The following is a 20,970-nucleotide window of genomic DNA, read 5'->3' on the forward strand; positions in this document are numbered from 1 at the left end:
TTCACAAAAACAAGACTGCAGAAGAACTGAGAAATGGACCTAAAAGTTCCTGTGACAGCTGTACAGGATTAGAAGTTTGTTAAGAAACTAGTGAAAAGTTGAGCAGTTTTGCACTTCATCAGACCCTGACAGCAGCAGGTATTAATTTATTTGGAGTGTGTTCATTTTGGGAGACGAGAGAGCTGACATGCCATAAGACTTGACTCTTACTCAGAATAACAGAACTAAAATGGAGAAAGCATTCACTATAAAACAGGGTCTTCAAAAAACTTGTAAGGATGGAAGGTTTTATTCAATTATTTTATGCTAAAATTAGAAAGCTCAAAAAGAAGTCTTCAGCAATGTTATAATTTGGATCCAGGGGAATGTGGAAAATACATAGATGATATATTCCTCCATCATTCTGGGAAGATTTATGCACTGTAAGAAACAGAATGACTTGCATACTGTAGTAAGAACTTCAAATACCAAGACAATCCTTAAAGCAGATAAAAGTAGTGTCTGACAAAATAGAATCAAGTCAGAAGAAAAAAATTCCTTTTGAAAAAACCAGTGTGCACAATTACAGAAACGCTCCTTTCTGAGAAGAATGAAAATCTGGTGTTAGAAAGTGATAGAAGGAGTTGGCAGGGGGAGGGGGAAGAAAAAAAAAAAGGAAAACATCTATTTTAGTCATTGTTGGAGAGTTGGAGTTAACTGAATGTGACAGTGCTGAGAAAAGCACGTGCATGAGCAGATACTTCTGTATTGCCTGTAGTCAGACGTCTTCCGCAATTCTGCTTTCTACCAAGGTGCAGTGCAGCAGAGATTTTAAGATTTTTCATTGGTAGAATCATAACAACATATCCATGGTGCCAAATAAAATTGTTCTTTCAAAAATACAATTCTAAAGGAAGGTCTACTATCATAAACCCATCCTCATGAAGTAAACTTAGAGTTAATAACATTCCCTTTAAAAGCTAATCTAAGTTTCATTTTTCCTGCAAGAAAGCAATAGTACTGGAACAGACATCATAGTTTGTTATCAGAGAGAGTTCAAATTACTTTACTGAGGAAAGTCATTTAGTTTCAACTTCAGCCATGCTACAGCATCTGTTAAACGCGGCTGCTGTGACAAACATCACCATTATGCCCACCAGCCTCTTACTCTCATACAGCCATGTTAATCCAGAGACACACAGGATCCCCTGCCCACCTGTGTAATCCAGGCAAGAACAACTTCTTCCATTCCATATCAAGAAGTACTTGATGAAATTGAATGGAGAGGATACAGCCTTCTTAGACCAGCACAACACTTACAGGGATCAGGTCATACTGGTAAGACTGATAGAACTAGAAGCAGTAATGAATTAATACCCATGCTCAACTATCATCAAAACAGCACATGGAAAATCAGCTTTTTAGAAGAAGAAACTATTGTGGTAACCACGCAGAATCTCCAAGTACTTGAGGTGACAAGGCCTGTCTGTATTAGGTTGTCATTATCTTTCACAACTTATGGAAGAAAAATTTTGGAATATCTAGGTACACCCCCACATAGGCAATACAAATAAGATAGTCAGGAGGGGCTGCCTTTTTACTAAAAGGTCCTAGAGATGTAGCTTCTTGCACAGCATCTAGCCTATCTCAACAACTCAGTACTGAAGCTTGTTAGTAAGCAGTCCTTATTTCCCACATACTTTTCATTGAAGAGATGCATCATTCTATTCTGTTCTCATGAAAAGGGTCTGTTGTGGTCATTTAAAAAAAGATTTATCCAAAATAATTTTGAAATAATTAGGAAGTAAAACTTGGTGGAAGGCTTCAATTTCATAAAAACTTTCAGATTTATTTTCATACAGAATAGAACCATCCTAATATCTGGAGGAAAGAAAACTCCAAATGCACACAAAATGAAAATATTTTGTTCTCAAAACCTCAAAGGCATTGTCCACCCAATACTATATATATATATTTTAAAATATAGGAATCAAAAAAACTCTAGAATGTCAACATCACCAAAAATATGTGAAATGAAGAAAATAATGAGGATACTTCCCACCCAAAGAACTCATAAAAAGGAACATATTAACTCTGGTTTTGCCTAAACCACATTTTCCAGCAGTACATTTTCAGCCAAAACTACTGAGTAGAGCTGAGCAAAGCCTTAGAAAGGCAGAAAAAACAAACAAACATTCCAAAATTGAGAACTGGATGAATCCTGATTACCATTTGAATCCTTTGAAGATAATATTAGACTTTTATGACTGTGTGTGTGAAGTTTGGTGGCAGCAGAGGGAAGGAAAGAAAACGAGGCATCAGTTTTTCAACTTGGGGGATGCAGTTTTTGGTGATAGTCAGTAATAATAACAGGGGAAAAAAAAGGGGAAAGGGAGTATTTTGGAGAAAAGTGGTTGCTGTCAGTGTGATCTCTGCTAGGGACAGAGGATTAGATCCATCACTGTATGCCTATAGCCCTATTCTTAGATACTGTCCTCTTGGTTCACTGAGCTTGGTGAATTTCAGTTTGCTGCCAGAGGTTACAGGTTCCTCACAACACGAAGCAGAAATCTCAGAAACTGCATGAAATACTGTGAGTTTGCCCGCAGCAGTTCCTCTTGCTGCAGCTTCACAGAGGAAACAGCAGAGAAATATTTGTTTTTGTTTAGGCTGTTATTTGCAAGAGTATCCCTTACTTGCATAGATTTATCCCAGTCAGATTTTATGTCTCCCTCCACTTTATACGCATGACACAGGCACCTGTGTTAGCCTGTCAGAGAACTGTCATTTAACAGACACTCATTACCTGTCTTATCACTTCATCAGCTTTCTATGAGCCTGATTTAACTTTGAAATTAGTCTTGTGATGAGCAGAAGGCTTGGTCTAGAGACTTCCAGTCCATTCTCATCTTAAATGATTCTACAGTCCAATGAAGAAAAGTTCTCCATAGAGTCTCGGGGCCAATATACTTCAATATTCTCTTCATAGGATATTTGGAGGAGATAGTGATCAAGCTACCCCCATAAAAACAGCAAAATCAGAACTTTTGAGGTTAATGATTATCTGTATTTCATGGAATTCCATAGTTAAACAGATTGCCAAATAACTTTTTCTTTGATATAAAATATAATTACATGGTCTCTGTCACAAATCTGAATTTCTAATGCTCTGTAACAAAACTGTTGATAGCACACACGCATTCATTAAAATAAAAGGTTTTCAAATGATGTGTTAATATTTATAAAAATAAATTATTCTTAAAAATTAATTTTAAGACAGCTATGAAAATGACCACAGGCACAAAAGCAAGAAAAACTGAACTTACAGTTCTATTGCCTTGTTCCACATTATAACATATCCAGAAAGAATGAAGGACTCAATATTTACAATGTGTGTATTTCCTCTCTCTGTTCCAACATAAAGCCATTTACTCTGGAAAGGTAGATGGCAGTAAGTAATCCTGGAAAGGAAAAACAAACCAAAAAAAGCAACTGAATATTATACCAACAATATTTTTAACAGTTTTGCAGATGAAATAATTGTTCTTTCCATTTTATAACTTGAGAAAAGCCTGGTTGGCAGATGCAGCATTCTGAAGAATGTGCGGTTTTTGGGGGTCGTCTTCAGAAAACTCATAAAAGATAACAAAACAGGGCCATCTTGCCTGCCTATATTAAGGGCAGGAAAAAAGATCCTTATCACTTGAGCACTGAACTAAACTAAAGTCATGTTATCTCCATGAGTATGTAAATTCCACTATGGCAGTATCAGGACTCTCAAGTTAGGCTTATTTTCTTCCTTAGAATAAGCAATTTTTCCAGTTCAGCAAACAGAAGTTAATTGACATCAGCAGGATTAATGTTTCGTACATCAGAAATGTAACACCATCATTCATACAAGAAAATATTCACTTTATTTGCTACTTGGGAGTGCAGGGCACTAGATAAGAACATTAGCAAGTACAGCTCAGTATTATATCATAGACACACTGAATCCTACACTCATTCTTACAGGGTGATAAACCAGTGCTGTATTAGCTTGGAAAGATGCCATGACAGTTTCTCATTATAATTTATAAAATTTTTCACAGATGATAAATGACTCAATTCGAGTTTCTTTGATATTATAGTTGTCATATAGATATTACATACATTCAAGCAAAAGGAAATCTATAAGAAATAAAAACCCTTTTGCTGCTAAAATATAATGGAATGCATGCTACCTATAGAGACTGAAACATTATCTGACCATATGGTATAGCCTCAGAAATGGTGACAAAAAGCAGGTAATTTGCTTAGTATGCCACACATTATTATATTTATCATTCAGCTCCACAAGCGATTTGCTTACAGCTTTCAAATAAAAACTTGATTTAACAGCTATGCCATAATTTTTATCCTTAACACCTTCCTCCCCCACAAATGTATAAACAGCATTTAAGAACATACATCTTTCAGTTTTTATTCTTATGGTACAGCAATCTTTCTGAATTAATTACAAAGGAGTGAGAGGGATGGAGGTTATCATTCAGTAATTTGCAATACTCAAAAAACTCCAAAAACTCCTCAGTCATGTAAAGTCCTCTGAGTAGAACATTTGCCATCCTTTGAATTAAAGGTATTGTTTAATATTTATATAAATTTCACATACTTTCTGTAATTCTTCCCTGTAAGACCTTCTCAGAAAACATAAAGATTCCAAACAGATTCTACACAGTATTTTGATAGTTCTGCAGTTTTCCAAGCAGCTAATCATGTGTCAGGATATTTAACATTGAATGCATTCGAGTGAGCAAAAATTTTTTTGGCCTTATTTATCACACTGGATTGAACACAATTGAAATAAGCAGTCTTCACATTCTAATTTATGGGGAAAATTATCACTGAATCATGAATCCAGAATAAGGCTTATCCTTCACAGAAATCTTGTTTTGTTTATTCAAGTGAGACTTAAGTATTACAGAGGTTTTGTGCTATCCATCTGTACAAGATTAAGTTTTGCTATTACTTGTCTAATTTTGGCAATAATTTCACTGCCTTTAGCGGAAAGAAAACCAAGTTTTTCAAAAGAATTGCTTTGAGAATGGAAATTACAGTTTAGCATGCATAAATGAAAATGCCTTCCAGCAGCAACGTAGTGCTTAAATTGTTGGTGCAGCCAGATCAACAAATATCTGACAGAAAAAAACTGCAGAAGCTGTATACCACTTACATGTTCCTTGCTGTTAGTTTTATTGTTCTGTTCATAACAGATGCAAAGAACAATTTACCCTTTTCACTTTGTAGTTTTACAAATGTGAAACCAGTTTTCACATTTTTCCTGATCCTTCTCCTTAAACTAAACAAGTCGATTTCTTTTGCTTTCTCTTCAGATGCACCATTTGCTACACTTCTGGTTAGATTCATACTTAAACCACTTTTTTTTACCTTGCATTTCTGTACTAGCCCTACTTTTCTTTCTTGCACTCCAAAACGTATGCATGCTCTGTTAAGCCCCAGCCCATGCAAAAACCTCCGTAGTCCCTGGATGATAAATCCTCTTAAACTCTTCACATTGATGTTCATTCAGCATTTTCTTTGTAGTAAATTGTTAAATTACAGGAAGAGAAAATACCTGTGAATTTGAAAGCGTTGAAAATACATCTGTCTAGCGACTGACAAATAACTCATGAGTTACAAAAGTGAACCCTTGTTGACTTAATGCTGCTACTTCAAATTCTTCCAGTTGTGTTATCTGACTAAGCAGATTCAAGCCCGCATAGGGCCATACTGATTTTCAGTACTCTGACAAATTCATTCACAAGCTGGTACAGTGTACTGTGGAAAACTTGTTCTCTGAAGAGCAAGACTGAATCCCATATCCTGGTTATGAATAAAGTCTCAAAATCACCTCAGACAAAATGTGAGGCTGCTTTGGTCTACTTTTTTACGTTTTTGAAATTCGCTTCTGTGTTACGATCTCTAGCATGTACTGCCACAACAACCATCAGACTAAATGGGTGTCTAATTTCCCAGCTACTGCATGTCTTGCATTTGCCTACCTTGGGTTTAAAATTTCAAGAACATAATGTTTCAAGAGCAAGGCCATACAGTAAGAGAAAAATCAGACTAAAATACTAACCACTGTACATCAGTTACTAGGCTTATTTTCCTGCTGGTTGGTCTGAAATCCCAGGCACCAGTAGCTACTAATTCTGGATATACAGTATGAAGGACCAGAAGAGAATTAAGTGTTGCTAAAGAATGCAGAAAATGACCACAAATTTTACTGTTTCCCTAAGTTCAGCTATTTCCTCTTAATTAATTTCATTTTGCTTTGATGGATCTATGGGACAGACAGATAAGAACATATTCTGCATGTTCTTTCTTCTGCAATGAAAACTACTCTGAGCCTTTATTGCTTACCCAAACTGTTATTAGACATTATCAAATACCGCCTTTCACAATCTGTGAGCTTATAAGAAAATACTATTCCCTTAAAGACAATCCAGATATATAACAAACCTACTAGTTAGTTTAGTAACTAGAGTATAGGAATTACTAGGCATTTTAACATGATTCATTGTTAGTCTTCACCAAACAAAGCCATATGATTTTTCATATTCTCAGAATAGTGTGCACTGCTCTGAAGTAGTTTTCCTTTACATTATGTAAATTAAAAGCAAAGTGCTTTATGTATTATTGACTTTTCACTTCTACAGAAAACAGTATCTTGACTTTGAGGCTTGAATGCTTTGAAGCAAGACTCAGATTTTTAATGAACATCTTCCATTTCAATAAGTACTGAAATCACATAACAAATTCTTGAAGAGAAAACAATGAAGACTTACACTGTAGTTTTCATTGCGGATGAAAGGTACCCCTCTATTAGTCATGTAACCCACAAGTAAATTAAGATATCCTTTGATGCCTTTACAAAAACCAGTCAATTAGCCAGAAAGAAAGAAATGCATTTTTTTTTTTTCCTTAGGAAGATAGTGGTTGTAGTGATTTATGGCAGTATGAAGGGCTTCTGCCAAATTTTAATCAGATTGTCAACCTGATTGAGGTAACATGGAACCCAATTAAATGGAGACCTGAGTTCAATGCTGATCACTTACAGAAAATCAGCCAGAAATGTGGATATTATACAATCTCAACCACAAACCACAATATGAATCTCATTGATCATTGTAAGAAATTGTAAAAAACATGGACTGATACCAAAGAAGTTTTCCTATGCTGTCAAATTGGTCTGGAACATTTTATCACTTTTCAAATGTATTCAAAGCACAAACCAGGATATATAATGTAATTAAAAAAAAAAAAAAAGTGCCAGGGAAAAACCCCTAAGTCTACATTCTCTGAAATATTAGCAAAAACTCACAGAGGGCTTAGAATCACCTTTATTACACTAATCATATTGCTCTAAGAAAAATAAAAGATAATTTTGAGAATGCTTCCTTCTGCCTCTGCTTTGTTATTTTTGTTTTTCTATTTTTAATATATTTTTTTTTCCTGGAACACTATTCCTGGTGGAGAGTGTGGAGAGCTGCAGAAGGCAGGAGAATGAATTGCAGTTTTGTCAAAATGATGAACAGTTTTTCCAATTTAATTATTTAATTGCTCATTCCTTGCCATCAAAACTTCAACTAAATTTATACTATGCCTTTTCCCCTTAGACAGGTAATCTCAAATATGGACAAGCATAGAACATGTATAGCCTTTATGTCCAGCACTGACTGGCAGAAGGGTTCAGTTTCTCTAAGTTCCTACAAAAAAAAACCCCAAACACAAGCTTGAATTCTCCCTCAGAATCCTACCAAAATAAACTACACTATCCAGGCTCTCAGAAAAGATGGAAATCTCACAAATTTAAAGGAGAAGAGGAAGATGAAACACGAAGGAGCATTAACTTGGGAACACGAGCAGCTGTCAGGCAGCAAGCCAGCAGCTGCAAGGCACATCAGCTGTGGTCCTGGCCCAGCCATCTCCTCTCTGCTCCCAGTGACTGCCAGGTTACACCCAGTTTACAGGGTACTGCCCCAGCATGGATGAGTTTGGCTGCTGAAAAAGTTGATCATCTTTAGAAGGTGATGCATAGCACAAGTCTACCTTTTCATTAGAGCAATTGTGGCTCCCCTCCCAACTCTGGTACTTTAAGTACTCTTCACTAATTTATGTTCCTTACCTCAGCTGGTCATCACCACAAGCTGTTCTCTTGGCACTGTCACTTGATTGATAGACTGATCATCCTTCCTGGTACTAGCCAACGCATGGCTGATGCTCTGTCAGGTCTTTTTAGAGAGGAATCTGCAGCCTATGTAGCCCTCAATGAATATTCACAACAGAGGAAAAACACTAGATAAGCCCTTCCCTTGCTTCTTGACTTCTGCAGGATTTTTCCTCCCCAGCAATGAAAACTACAGCTGCCAAGGGTGTCTCATGACTTTGTATATAGTCTCCTTCTCCCTCCATCAGCAAGCACAAATTACTTCCATCCAGTTCTTTTTTTCCCCTCACCACTCCTTTAACCTTTTGGTATTTTTGAACAAAAGTAATTATGAAATGTCCTCGCTGACATACAAAGAAGAACAGACTTATCCAGTGTCTCTCCTTCTCCAATGGCTGAAAAGAGACTGGTCTTTCTGAGGGAGCTGCTGGCTAGCCAGTATTCTCAGAAGGGTATGGTTGCTTTTCTGTCAGTTCACAATGGAGTGTTACAGCTGAGATTATTGCTTTAAGTCATTAAATGCACACAGCAATATTTGGACAGATATTCAAGCCAAGTAATTTGTAGCTGACCTGAAGTGCCTAAACAGAAGCACAGGCTAAAGCCATAGACAAAGAAGAAAAGGAGTTGTCTCCAGCAGATCAAGCAAAGGATGTAAATTATGAGCTATTTGGCCTCTGGAGGTATTTATTCTTCTCCCTGGACTATATACAAATTTGGAGCTCATCAGCTTGATAAGACATGTAAAAGACATTTACAATTGCAGCAACCATGCAGTCTGCTGTCTATATCATGTGATATGTTCATGGCAGATGGTTGCACAGTTCCCCAGACAGAGGTGAGCTGGGTCTATGCACAGTAATGATAAGAGTGTTTATCCTGCAACATGGACTGTTTGAGTGATCATATACCAGGAAATCCTAAGAAAGCAGAAATCCAAGATTAACTCCATTATTAGGATTTCCAATGTTAAACTTAAACATTTAGTTTAATCTACTTAAAATGTATGCATAGTCTCTTGGGCTGACATAAGACTATAGGAAATAGTTGAAATTACTTACTGGCATGACTAAGAATCAAATGAAATATATAGCAGTCCAATACATCTGGACAGTTTTTCCTTTCAGGGTCTTTGTGATACTGTATCACAACATAAAACTTTCTGCTACTCAAACTAGATTCTACACATACCACAGAAGATAATTTCAAAAATTTATAATAGCCCCCCCACACACAGATGCTAGCAGACAGTCAATGAACCAAACATGCCTTTGATACTGATTCCTGTGGTCCACCTGTTTTTAAAAGTGTGATTTAGTTCTAATTTAAATTAAGAAAAGTCTGTGTCACACATATTGTCAGCTAGCAGTCAACACTTATTCTCAATTAAAATCAATTGGTCATTCCTATTTTATCTTTTTATTAACTTTATAGAAAAAAAGTGAAGTAGAACTGAAAAGACATGGTACATAAATTACATTGGATCCTGGTAGCAGCATAATAAAGGCATTGGTGTATTAAACCCCGCCATTATTTAGGGATATGTGAAGAGGAATATTAAGGTAAATTATATTTTCAAAATATTGCATGAACATTTTTTCCAGTTGAGTTTTATATAGACTGTTCAAATATTATTTGTTGTTTTTTAAGACTGCAGTGTGTGAAGAATATCTAATGAAGAGTGTAATAATTAGAACTTAGTTTGATTTTTCCATCAAATTAGTCAGGAGCCAAATGTGACTATCACAGTATGTTTGGGATTGGAAGGGACCTCAAAATATCATCTAGTCCAATCCCCCTGCTGGAGCAGGAACGCCTAGGTGAGGTCGCACAGGAACATGTCCAGGCGGGTTTTGAATGTCTCCAGAGAAGGAGACTCCACAACCTCCCTGGGCAGCCTGTTCCAGTGCTCTGGCACCCTCACTGAGAAGAAGTTTTTTCTCAAATTTAAGTGGAACCTCTTGTGTTCCAGCTTGATCCCATTACCCCTTGTCGTATCATTGTTTGCCACCGAGAAGAGCCTGGCTCCATCCTCATTGCACTCACCCTTTATATATTTATAAACATTAATAAGGTCACCCTTCAGTCTCCTCTTCTCCAAACAAAAGAGACCCAGCTCCCTCAGCCTTTCCTCATAAGGGAGATGCTCTACTCCCTTAATCATCTTTGTTGCTCTGCGCTGGACTCTCTCCAGCAGTTCCCTGTCCTTCTGGAACTGAGGGGCCCAGAACTGGACACAATATTCCAGATGTGGTCTGTTTATAACTACTCAGTGAATCATCTTCAGCAATAAATTCTAGGTTATTAATGAAACTTACAAGCTATTTACAATTAAACACTGTGAAACAAGTCATCATTTAGTTCACATGCTACTGTACCTATGCCCTGACTTGCAAACAGTATGATCACTAGAAGACATTTCTTAGGCTTAGTCCTCTTAAAGTAGTCTGTGGAAATTAGTGTCTCCCTTGACTTCAGCAAGGCTTTTGACAACCTCTCTCACAACCTCCTCATAGGAAAGTTCAAGAAGTGCGGGCTGGATGAATGCACAGTGAGATGGATGGAAAACTGGCTGGATGGCAGAGCTCTGAGGGTTGTGATCAATGGTGCAGAGTCTGCTTGGAGGCCTGTAGTTAGCGGTGTTCCCCAGGGGTCTGTGTTAGGTCCAGTCCTGTTCAACCTGTTCATCAATGACCTGGATGAAGAGACTGAGGTACCCTCAGAAAGTTTGCCGATGATACCAAACTGGGAGGAAGGCCTGACATGCCAGAAGGCTGTGCTGCCATTCAGTGAGACCTGGACAGGCTGGAAGACTGGGCAGAGAAGAACCTGAAGTTTGACAAGGGCAAGTGGAGGAATAACCCCAGGCATCAGTAGAGGTTGACCTTCTGGAAAGCAGCATTGCAGAGAAGGACTTGGGCGTTCTGGTTGACAACAGGTTGACCATGAGTCAACAATGTGCCCTTGTGGCCAAGAAGGCCGGCAGTATCCTGGGGTGCATTAAGAAGAGTGTGACCAGCAGGTCAAGGGACCTCTGTTACCTCTGCCCTGGTGAGGTCACATCTGGAGTACCACATCAAGTTCTGGGCTCCCCAGTTTAAGAAAGAAGGAATTACTGGAGCGAGTCCAGTGGCGGGCTATGAAGATGATGAGGGGCCTAGAGCACCTTTCTTATGAGGAGAGACTGAGAGAGCTGGGTCTGTTCAGCCTGGAGAAGAGAAGGCTATGAGGAGATCTCATCAATGCTTATAGATATCTCAAGGGTGGATGTCAAGAGGATGGGACCAGACTCCTTTCAGTGGTGCCCAATGATAGGATGAGGGGCAACAGGCACAGGCTGAAGCATAGAAGGTTCCACCTGAATACGAAGAGAAACTTCTTTACTTTGAGGGTGCCAGAGCACTGGCACAGGCTGCCCAGAGAGGCTGTGGAGTCTCCTTCTCTGGAGACATTCAAGACCCACCTGGACACATTCCTATGTGATCTTCTCTGGGTGAACCTGCTTTAGGAGGTGGGTTGGACAAGATGATCTCCAGAGGTCCCTTCCAACCCAAGCACTGTCATTCTGTGAACTGGGCATGTGCCCTTTGTATGTATCTCATGGTGTCCTACGGCCATTCTGTGATTCTGCAATGTTTTAAAGGAAGAGACAGTAAAATAAATTGTTCTACATGAGGCAATTCAATATATGTTCGTGCAAAGGAACAAGAATGTAATATGGAGTCAAAGCAGTGGTAACAGCTTTTTTCTAGTGCAATACATCTGTTTGCCACTGTCCCTTGTGAGTTCAGTCTCTCAGATTATCCAGCTTACCCAATCAGTTCACACAACAGTTTGTATTTGTCTTTATTTTACATCACTTTAGCTACAAGTATTCATTACGGTCATTATTTGCACAACTGTGATAATTAAATCTGTGGATTTTAATATAAGAAATAAACATATGGGGCTACTCTCTTCTGCTTAAAACAGGCCATAGTACTTCTTCAAATTATTTACCACTTCAACAAGAACAATTTATTAGCAGACATCTGTCTTGATTTAAAGAATTTCGATGATGGAAGATTCCCTGTGAATGCTGAGGTGCAACAAATCAGGATTCCATTGCTAAACTATAATTTAAATTTCAATATGTCCAAAGTAAAATATTCTTCTAGCTATTTGTAAATGTACTGTACATAATTTAGAGACACCTCCCGCCCTTTTCTGTAAATTCTTCTAGAAAAAACTGTTGAGAAACATTTTGACTTAACGTCTTTATAGTTTCATTTTAGGCAAATAGGTTTAAATAGTGCTGATAGATACCTTACACAGTTATTTGTTTTGACAAAGCAGAAAAGCTTATACAGCTATTCTCCCACAAATGATTTGGATGTGTCAACTTGCCAGTGGTCCACTACTGCTTTCAAAGTGTTTAAGGTAGATGCATTTTTCATGGTGTTCCTGTACCTGAAATATTACACTTAAGAATCCACAAGGATACGAAAGAGGAATACAAGATGCAGAAAAGAAACCATAAAATTTTACAAAATGAGGTTGAAAAACTATTTTTTCTCATGATATTTTGAATTTGTCCATAGCTGAGTTTCTTTTTCCTTTTGGTCTATTGGCACATTCTGAAGCATCCTGATTTTTAGAAATTGGGACAGATTATTAATCCTTTAAAATTTTAAAACTAAAATATAAAGTGCAAAACAAAGCACTATCATACTATGTTCAGTGCTTCATTTTCCTTCTTTCCTAATAAACAATTGAGAGCAAAAGCAGGCTGTTCCTCTGTTTATTCAAAAGCCAGAAGTTCCCACATAAAACTTTTGGACATGTGAAATAACCCTAAAAGTCTAAAGTCAGGCCCATTCTTAAACTGTGAACCTACTATTTCAAATGAATTTGCAATCACAACTGTAATTAATGGTTTACAGCATTCCTGAAATGCTTGTTTTAAGACACAAAAGCTTATGATAAATCAAACTTAAAAGAAGATAGACAAAACAAAAAATGTATGTTTGAAAACATATTTGATGCCTTACATTTATTAGATTGGTAAACCTGAAGATCTCCCTTGAATAAAGACTGAATTTATGTATTTATACAAAGCTTTATGAGGTTATCATAAGCACTTTACAAGGGCATCCGAAGTATACAGCATGCAACAGGTCCTTTGGATTTACCGGTTTTATTTCTTGCAACTAACTTTCTTACAAGTCCATAGAAGATCATGCTGGCTTGTTCAACATGCCATAACACATACCAAAAGACGGCTGCACTAGAACTTCCTATAATACAAGATTCATGCATTTAAATTCACACCCTTGGTAATTCAATGGCTACCTGCTTTAGCAACAGCATAACTGGCATTGCTGGAGATTCAGAACAGCTTAAAAATCACTTTTGAAATCCCACTGTGCAAGGGGGTGACAACTTTTGTAGACTGTGCCACTAATAGTTTGTTTAATCTTCAGGATGTCAGAAAATTATTCTCTCTCTTGGACAAATGCACAGCAAAGAGACACCTTCTTTTGTCAACTCCCTTTTACAGTTTTGGCTGTAAATTCATTGGGATGTCTTGCAGATGGGAACAGGACCACTGACAATGACAGTGGCATGCTCTCCCTGGCCAGATCTTTAGTATTACGCAAGAGTAATGCAGTAGATTCAACAGGTGTAATGTGTAGGCTTGGACACCCCCCAAAAAGACGAGGAAATTACATGGAAACTTGCTTCCTTAAAAAGAAAAAGATGCTGGAAGAAACCAGCATACTTTTCATTGGCTTCCAATTTGTTTCTGATGTCAACTCAAGGTCATCAGATAACAAAAACGAGAATAAAATTCCACAAAATCAGTGAAGTGAGCAAGTTAATGAAACAGGGCTGGCAAACAGATCACTCTTTTCATCTTTAGGGGAAAGGCAAGGTACATGGTTTTTCTCTTGTCTACTGGCTTGTGAAATCACTATTTCTTATTTGTAGTACTTCACTTGTTCTCCATTAATTTATTTGAAGGTTAAGTAAAAATGGAGTTGTAATACCAAGCATAGTGACAGTGATGGCCAATACAGACCACAAGAATAAACACTGAGTTTCATAGCAATAAAAGAAAGACAAAAAGTGAAGTCTGGAAGAAGAAGATTATGTTCTCAAAAGAGAAAGTTTTTTGATTTACTTCTTTCATTGATTTTGTAGGAGCTGCGTGAAATCAACACAAAGCAAATACAAATAAACAACAAACAAACCATCTAAGGGTAGATTTACGCTCATCCTTTCACCCAGTACTGAAGCTATAAACTGAAAACACAGCTTTTGCTTCCCATTCTCATGGTTTCAAAAAAGTAAATTGGGGCTTAGATCAATGATGAAAGGTTAAAACTTGTCTTCTGCTAAACAGCTTAAATTTACATACCTGTTAGAAAATGGAACTAAAGATATGCTAATATTTTATCCTCTGTTTGCTGCAACATACACAAATCCTTGTTTATATCACACATTCTTACTATGAATTTAAAACCTATTTTATATCAATATTGATCAAGCTATTTTGAATGACTCAGGATAACACTGAAATACTGAAATTGACTTCAAAGTAAAAAAAATAATACATTTTTACATGTGTATATTTTTTCTCTGTATACACTTCTGTTCTTAACAGCTTCCATCAATTAAAATCATGTAGACTTATTGGAGACCAGCTGTTCTCATTTGTTATGCTTCAGTAGACAGGGACTGTGATTAACAGTCCTTGTTTTTCTGCAATCTGTAGTCTCTCTTCTCTTCCTGCTCATGTACTGTTTAATGAGATAATCTCAACACTGACATTACTAGCTCTATTTCTGATTTACTGGAACAATGCCCAGAGTTTATTTCGACAGAAGGAAAAGGATCCTAAATCATTGCATTGGATTCTGGGTGAAGCTGCCATGTGCCTGGGCAGCAAAGGGGTGGGGTGGTTTCCAAGACCTAAATGGCTTACTGCAACACAATGGGTGCATATTCTTCATTGTGTTAATAGATGACTGGAAATCTAATGTAACAAAGGTCAAAGGGCAGATCTGAACAGGACTATGAAAAATGTCTTAAAACTCAAATTTGAAAACTTAAAAAAATAAGACCACAGAATCTCCGTAACTATATTACAATGGTAGCAAGCTGGAAGTTCCCACTGATAATGTAGACTGTTCATGCTGTCTGAGCCTATTTAAATTTTTAAAGATATCTTTTTTAGCTCTTGTCTAATATGAGTATGTATAATCAGAAAGTAGATGATGTATTTTTGTATTACAGTACTGAACTTCTTGTTGTTATGACTAAGCCCGCAAAACGTGGTTGTTCAGTGTATGGCTGCGTATATTTATTTTAAATTTTGCTATCCAAACTTGGCCATAGAGCTGCTACGTGAAAACATAACATGTTTCCCTGTGTTCCTCAAAAAAGCAGAAGTCTACTGACAAACATGTTTTATTTTCTATGAAGCATTAAAACAACAAGCACAGTGCTTATTGTATGAGCTAAAGTTTTGCAGAATATAGCAACATCATGTCTATTGCTAGGAGGTAAAGGATTTTTTTTTTTGGAGGAAAGAAAGCAACACACAAGTTACTCAGGCAGACAATCAGCGGTGGGCAGGTGACACAAAAACTTGAGCATTTCAGAAAGTGTTTTTCTTTCCTCTTGAAGTAAGCCCAAAACTTCACAAAGTTGTTTTGCAAAATGGAATTTCAAAGAGATACTAGTTTTCTCACAGAAATAATAGAAGGAAGCACAGCCAGAGTGACACAGAGGAAGAGGTAAGTTGGAAAAGAGGATTTGTCAGACCTGAGAGCCCTGTGGTTCCTGTACCATTGTCAAGTGCTCAGGTACTTGTGCTACCTATGGATTTTTCTCTGGCAATTCTATAGGTCATGATGGTATCATACATGTGTGTATCTGTATGCACACATACACACAGGCACACAAGTTTATATGTGCATTCAAACATATACATATAGCACATTTATAAAGTTATTTCATTAACTGCTCTAAGTAAATTTCCATTTTCAAACATTTAAACTATATTGTATTTATAGCCACCACATCTGGCCTACTAGCAGCTAGAAACAGTGATTTTGGTGTTAGAGAGTTGAGAAAATTCTTGTTTAGAAACCTTCACTTAATATGCTTTCCACGGTCTCGGATAAAATCCCAAGACTCTCCTACGTATTTTCCAAAATATTTTCTGTAAAAATCTTTAAATAACGTAAATAAGTCAAACAAACAGCTCAGAAGTAGATTGGGGGAAGTAGAAGCTATTTGATACAGTTTTAGCAATGGGGGAAAGTAGAAGTGATTGGTTGTAAGCCTCTTTTGCAATTCATATATAGCATATCGGCCATTTTCTATTAACCTATTTTTAATACACCAACGTGAAGAAAACATGAATTAATTTGCAATTGATTGATAACTACGAAACAGAAAAACATTTGCCAAATTACTCACCATGTGTTTTCTTAATTCCTGGATACATGCTTGTTAAATTAATATATATATGTAACCAATGTAACATAGTAACTGTACTTGCTGTTTTGAGACTTTTCTGAGTAGTTATCAAAAATCAAATTACTACATACCATGCTTATGTCATTATTGCATATTTTAAAGTCTCATTATGGAAACAGAACTTTTAACGTACAAAGCTGTGTAAAAATACATCTTAAATATCTCAAACAGCAAACAGGTGTAAAACCAGTTACTGTGGCACAATGCACTTTATGGCATTTTTAATTGAAATAAAACTTAAAATAATAATATTGGCAGAATCCCGGTGGACTACAAACTACTTTAGGGAAAGACTGTGAAAGTCATCATTAAAAAAAGAACAGAGATACTTAAATTCAAGGTTAAATTACTTAAATTACTTAAGTTCAGATTTCTCTAGTAAATAGCCAATGAGTCAATAAAAGGTGATGTTATTTTAGAGTAACATTGTCCTGGTTTCAGCTGGGATACAGTTAATTTTCTTTCTAGCAACTGTGTTTTGGATTTAGTATGAGAAGAACGTCGATACCACTCTGATGTTTTGCTTGTTGCTGGGTAGACAGGGACTTTTCAGCTTCCCCAAATTAAATACATTATTTATTAAAACCAATCCTATAAAATTCCAGTTTTAATTTCTATTTTCCACTTGATTTTACTGAAAATGGAATATTTTACTGAACATTCAAAGGATTCTCAAGTATTAGTTTTACAGCCGACCTTATAATTTCATAAGTGACCTTGGTACTAATACTAATGACACCTCTTAGGGATGCAGTATTACAGAGGAAGGGCAATCTGCACAAGTAGAGTACAAGAAAAGGAATGAAATTTAAAAGGCAAAGGGCAAGGCCTCGGACTTCAAAGAATGAGAATTTCACTTTTGGGTTGGAACTCATGATACAGAAGTGATGGAAAAAGATAATTTCAATTTCGCTTGTCTTGCTTTGCTGCTTCCACTCTTAAAGGATTGCACTGAAAAGCAACACATTCCCCACTAGCTAGATATACATCAGTGAAGAAGTGTAATGGATATATTAGTCAATCACAGCAAGACCACAAGCACTGATAAGAAGAAGCCATGTAAGAGGAAGATCTTGTTACGGTATGCATCAGTAAACATATTCCTGCAGAGATCACAAAAGAAATTGGTAATGTCAATGTCCACAGCACAGATGGGACCCTATCTAGAATATGTTTCCTTATCTAATCATCAGCTCAGCGAGAACTAATATGAGAAGAAAGGCCAAAGAAAAGAAAAGGGAATGAAGACCCAAGTTTACAAAGGGAAACACAGAATCTTGATTTTTGTAGTGGAGAAGAAAAGAAAAAAGCAGGTTGTGAATGGATGTGAATGAGCTGTTTAAGTACAAAGAAGAGAGACAATATTTAAAATGCCTAACAATGTGGATACCAGAATATCATAATGAATGGGAATAAAAGAGCCAGAACAATAAATTTAGTCTTGAAGTCAGATGCCATCTTGCTGTCAGAAGGATGAAATTAGCGCAGAGCAATTTTTCCCTAGCAGGTGGAGTAGTGGCCTTAAGCTTGAATAGTTACTTAACAGTGTCATGATCCTGACTGAGAGACAGAAGTTACCCTGGGTAGGCACAAGCCTGTGTTGCCCGTGCAGGGTGGTGTTTAGGCTGTGGTGGGCTGCATGTGCCCCTTGAGTGACCAAAATGTCTATGAATGGGGCCTGCACAGCCTGCTGATTTGAGGTCTGTTTGATTGATGGACAACACAGGGTTCCCACCATTACAGGGATGTAAGGTTATCTATACTATTCTCTCATTCTCTATTGTGCTAACTCTAATAAATAGCATTTTGAATGATACCTTACACAGTCTGAGTGCCTTTCTTACTGGGATCATAAGGGACCAGCATTTCTGCATGCAAAACGTATACAGCTTGTTCATTATATTAAAGGAGGTACATGAACTGTCTAGTCTGCAGCTTCAGAGAACTACATTGAGGAGGTCTCTTCAGGTCCAGTCCACTAGAAGGCACACACATTTATGATCTATTAAATAGAAAATCTTGGGGATCATGTGAATTTTCATTCTACTCTGGTGGAATAGCATAATCTCATAAATCTGTCAAATCAAAATGGCTGATTCTTGGTATCAACAAGCTAATCTATGTTTTGTATTCTTATTTTTTGTTGATCCTTTAGTTTACGTATGGTGAAAAAAAAACCAAATCCACACAACAAAATGCCTGTGCTAGGCTTCTTTTTATGACCAAGACATTCATCATTTCAATGAGGTTGCATACCACCTTTCCAAGACAAGTTTATGGCTCTCATTGATCCTACAGGTCAAGTGTACTATGAAGTTTTCCATACCCTGACATAAGACCTGAAAAAATAATGTAATATTGGGGTTTCTTTGGTTTTTTTTGTGTGTGGTTTTTCTTTCTCTCTCTCTCTCTTTTTTTTTTTTTCTTTTTAAACAAAACAGAACAAAAAACCAAAACAAAACAAAAACCCAACAAAACAGAGAAGGCAGAATTGTGTGATAACTACATGGAGATTATTTGGATCAGTCTCACTGGAGAAACTTTCTATACTGTCTTTTGTCTTTCTGAAATGACATTTGGCAAAGTTCACTTCCCTGCCCTGCAGTACTACAGCACAGCCCTATAGACATGAAATGCCCTTTATGAGCTTCAGGAATCTTTCCAAGCTCAATAATTGCATGCAAACAACATTAATTAGTTACTGAAATCCCTGAGCATCATACTTTCAAAAGTGACCACACACTGATGTAAGACCTTGCCACACACATTTATTATTTATCTTACGTGTTTGAAGTGCATGCTCTCTTCACGCTCGGCAATACACACTTCATAAGATGACAAAAAAAGAATCTGCACAATGAAGTTTTGTAAATACTTCTTCAAGGTGCGGAAGTGAATGCAAATCAACAGCATGGCTTCTTATGCTTTCCTCAGTTTTTCCCATCATCAAGCTGAGAAAGTTTAAATCCTTTCTACAAACTGTCTCATTGTGAAAGGTAGACAGGATTGTATGGTGAAATATTGCTTTGTATTTGAATTCTGTGGTTCTTTTGAACAGCTAAATGCTGCACGACACCATGTAATCAGAATCTGTTTTGTGGTATAGCGTAGCTGTGCAACTGCACTGAGCCTATTAACCACTTTCATGCTTGATGACAGACCCCTGACTAATTGGAAAGTATATAAACAATACAGAGTTTGCAGCTATACAATATTAACAGGAGGCTCATTTATGAGCAGGCAAGCTATCACAGGAATTCAGTTCCTTGAACAATGAGACAAATAATATTGGTAACTCACACGTCCCTAACACACAAGTAAGCACATACAGTTACTGCTGAGACTGCACAGCCAGTCACCAGTATTAATTCAATAGCCTCTTGCTGTCATTTTGATGAGGGAAACTCTTAACAACACAGGACACAAAATCATGCAAAGACACAGCAAGACAGATGGACAAAGATGCAGCCACTTTCAGGAAATAATATGTGCCAACACATAAGTAACCAGATCAAAAAATATCTGTTTTTTCTCTTTGCTTCCAAGCATTGCAGTAACACTTTCAATTGTCTTGTTAAAATACTGCAAAATCTCAGAGTCAATTTCTAATTAACAGGAAGTTACAGCTAACTGAGATAATTGCTTTAAAGGTCACCCACTTAAAAAGCTCCTCTTCCTTTGTGCCAGAACACCCTTAACACTGAAGAAAGTGTTACACATCAGAGCCCCAAAGCCAGTTACAGAGATTTTGTCACCTGGTGACTCGGCTGTGGATGGGCATGTATGGTACTGCTATGGCATCAGTGAACTGTGCATGCAGATGGATTTAATTGCCCAACACAACTCGCACACTGTGTTCATGCAGGTTGAGTGTCAGTCTGTGGATAAGCTGTTGTAGTGCTGTCAGCTCACTCGAAACACGCCAGTCAGCACTGGCTAAAAGAAGAAAATCAGGAGGGCTATCTGCCATGTGAGCCAACACAATGAAACAGCTCAGCTTCAGAATAACAGGAGATGAACTGTGTTTGTATGTGAAACTAATGCACACAGGCCTAAGGATCTGGATTTCACAGTGTAATACTAGCTGTTTTTTCCTATCCCAATTGCACTAATTTCAAACAGGAAAACTATGTAAACGGCTATACATTTAAAGCTATACTTGCTGAAATCTGCTCTGACTATATTAAAAAAAATTAAGGCCTATCACGGTTTACAGTGGTTTAGATTAATCCTAATGTTCTTTGTAGCAG

At 37.1% G+C, this 20,970-nt stretch overlaps 1 protein-coding gene across 2 annotated transcripts in view; it reads right to left on the reverse strand.

Moving 5' to 3' along the window:
- STXBP5L (syntaxin binding protein 5L) overlaps nucleotides 1-20,970 on the reverse strand; it is a gene marked incomplete at both ends in the record, with an annotated part of 197,112 nt that overhangs the window by 96,905 nt on the left and 79,237 nt on the right. For both annotated transcript variants that reach the window (XM_080354706.1, XM_080354705.1), the window contains one exon: nucleotides 3,306-3,440. In XM_080354706.1, coding sequence (XP_080210832.1) covers nucleotides 3,306-3,440 — 135 coding nt within the window. The remainder of the gene's footprint in view (nucleotides 1-3,305; nucleotides 3,441-20,970) is intronic.

This window comes from Nesoenas mayeri (genome assembly GCF_963082525.1).
Source record: "Nesoenas mayeri genome assembly, chromosome: 1".
NCBI classification, from domain to species: domain Eukaryota; kingdom Metazoa; phylum Chordata; class Aves; order Columbiformes; family Columbidae; genus Nesoenas; species Nesoenas mayeri.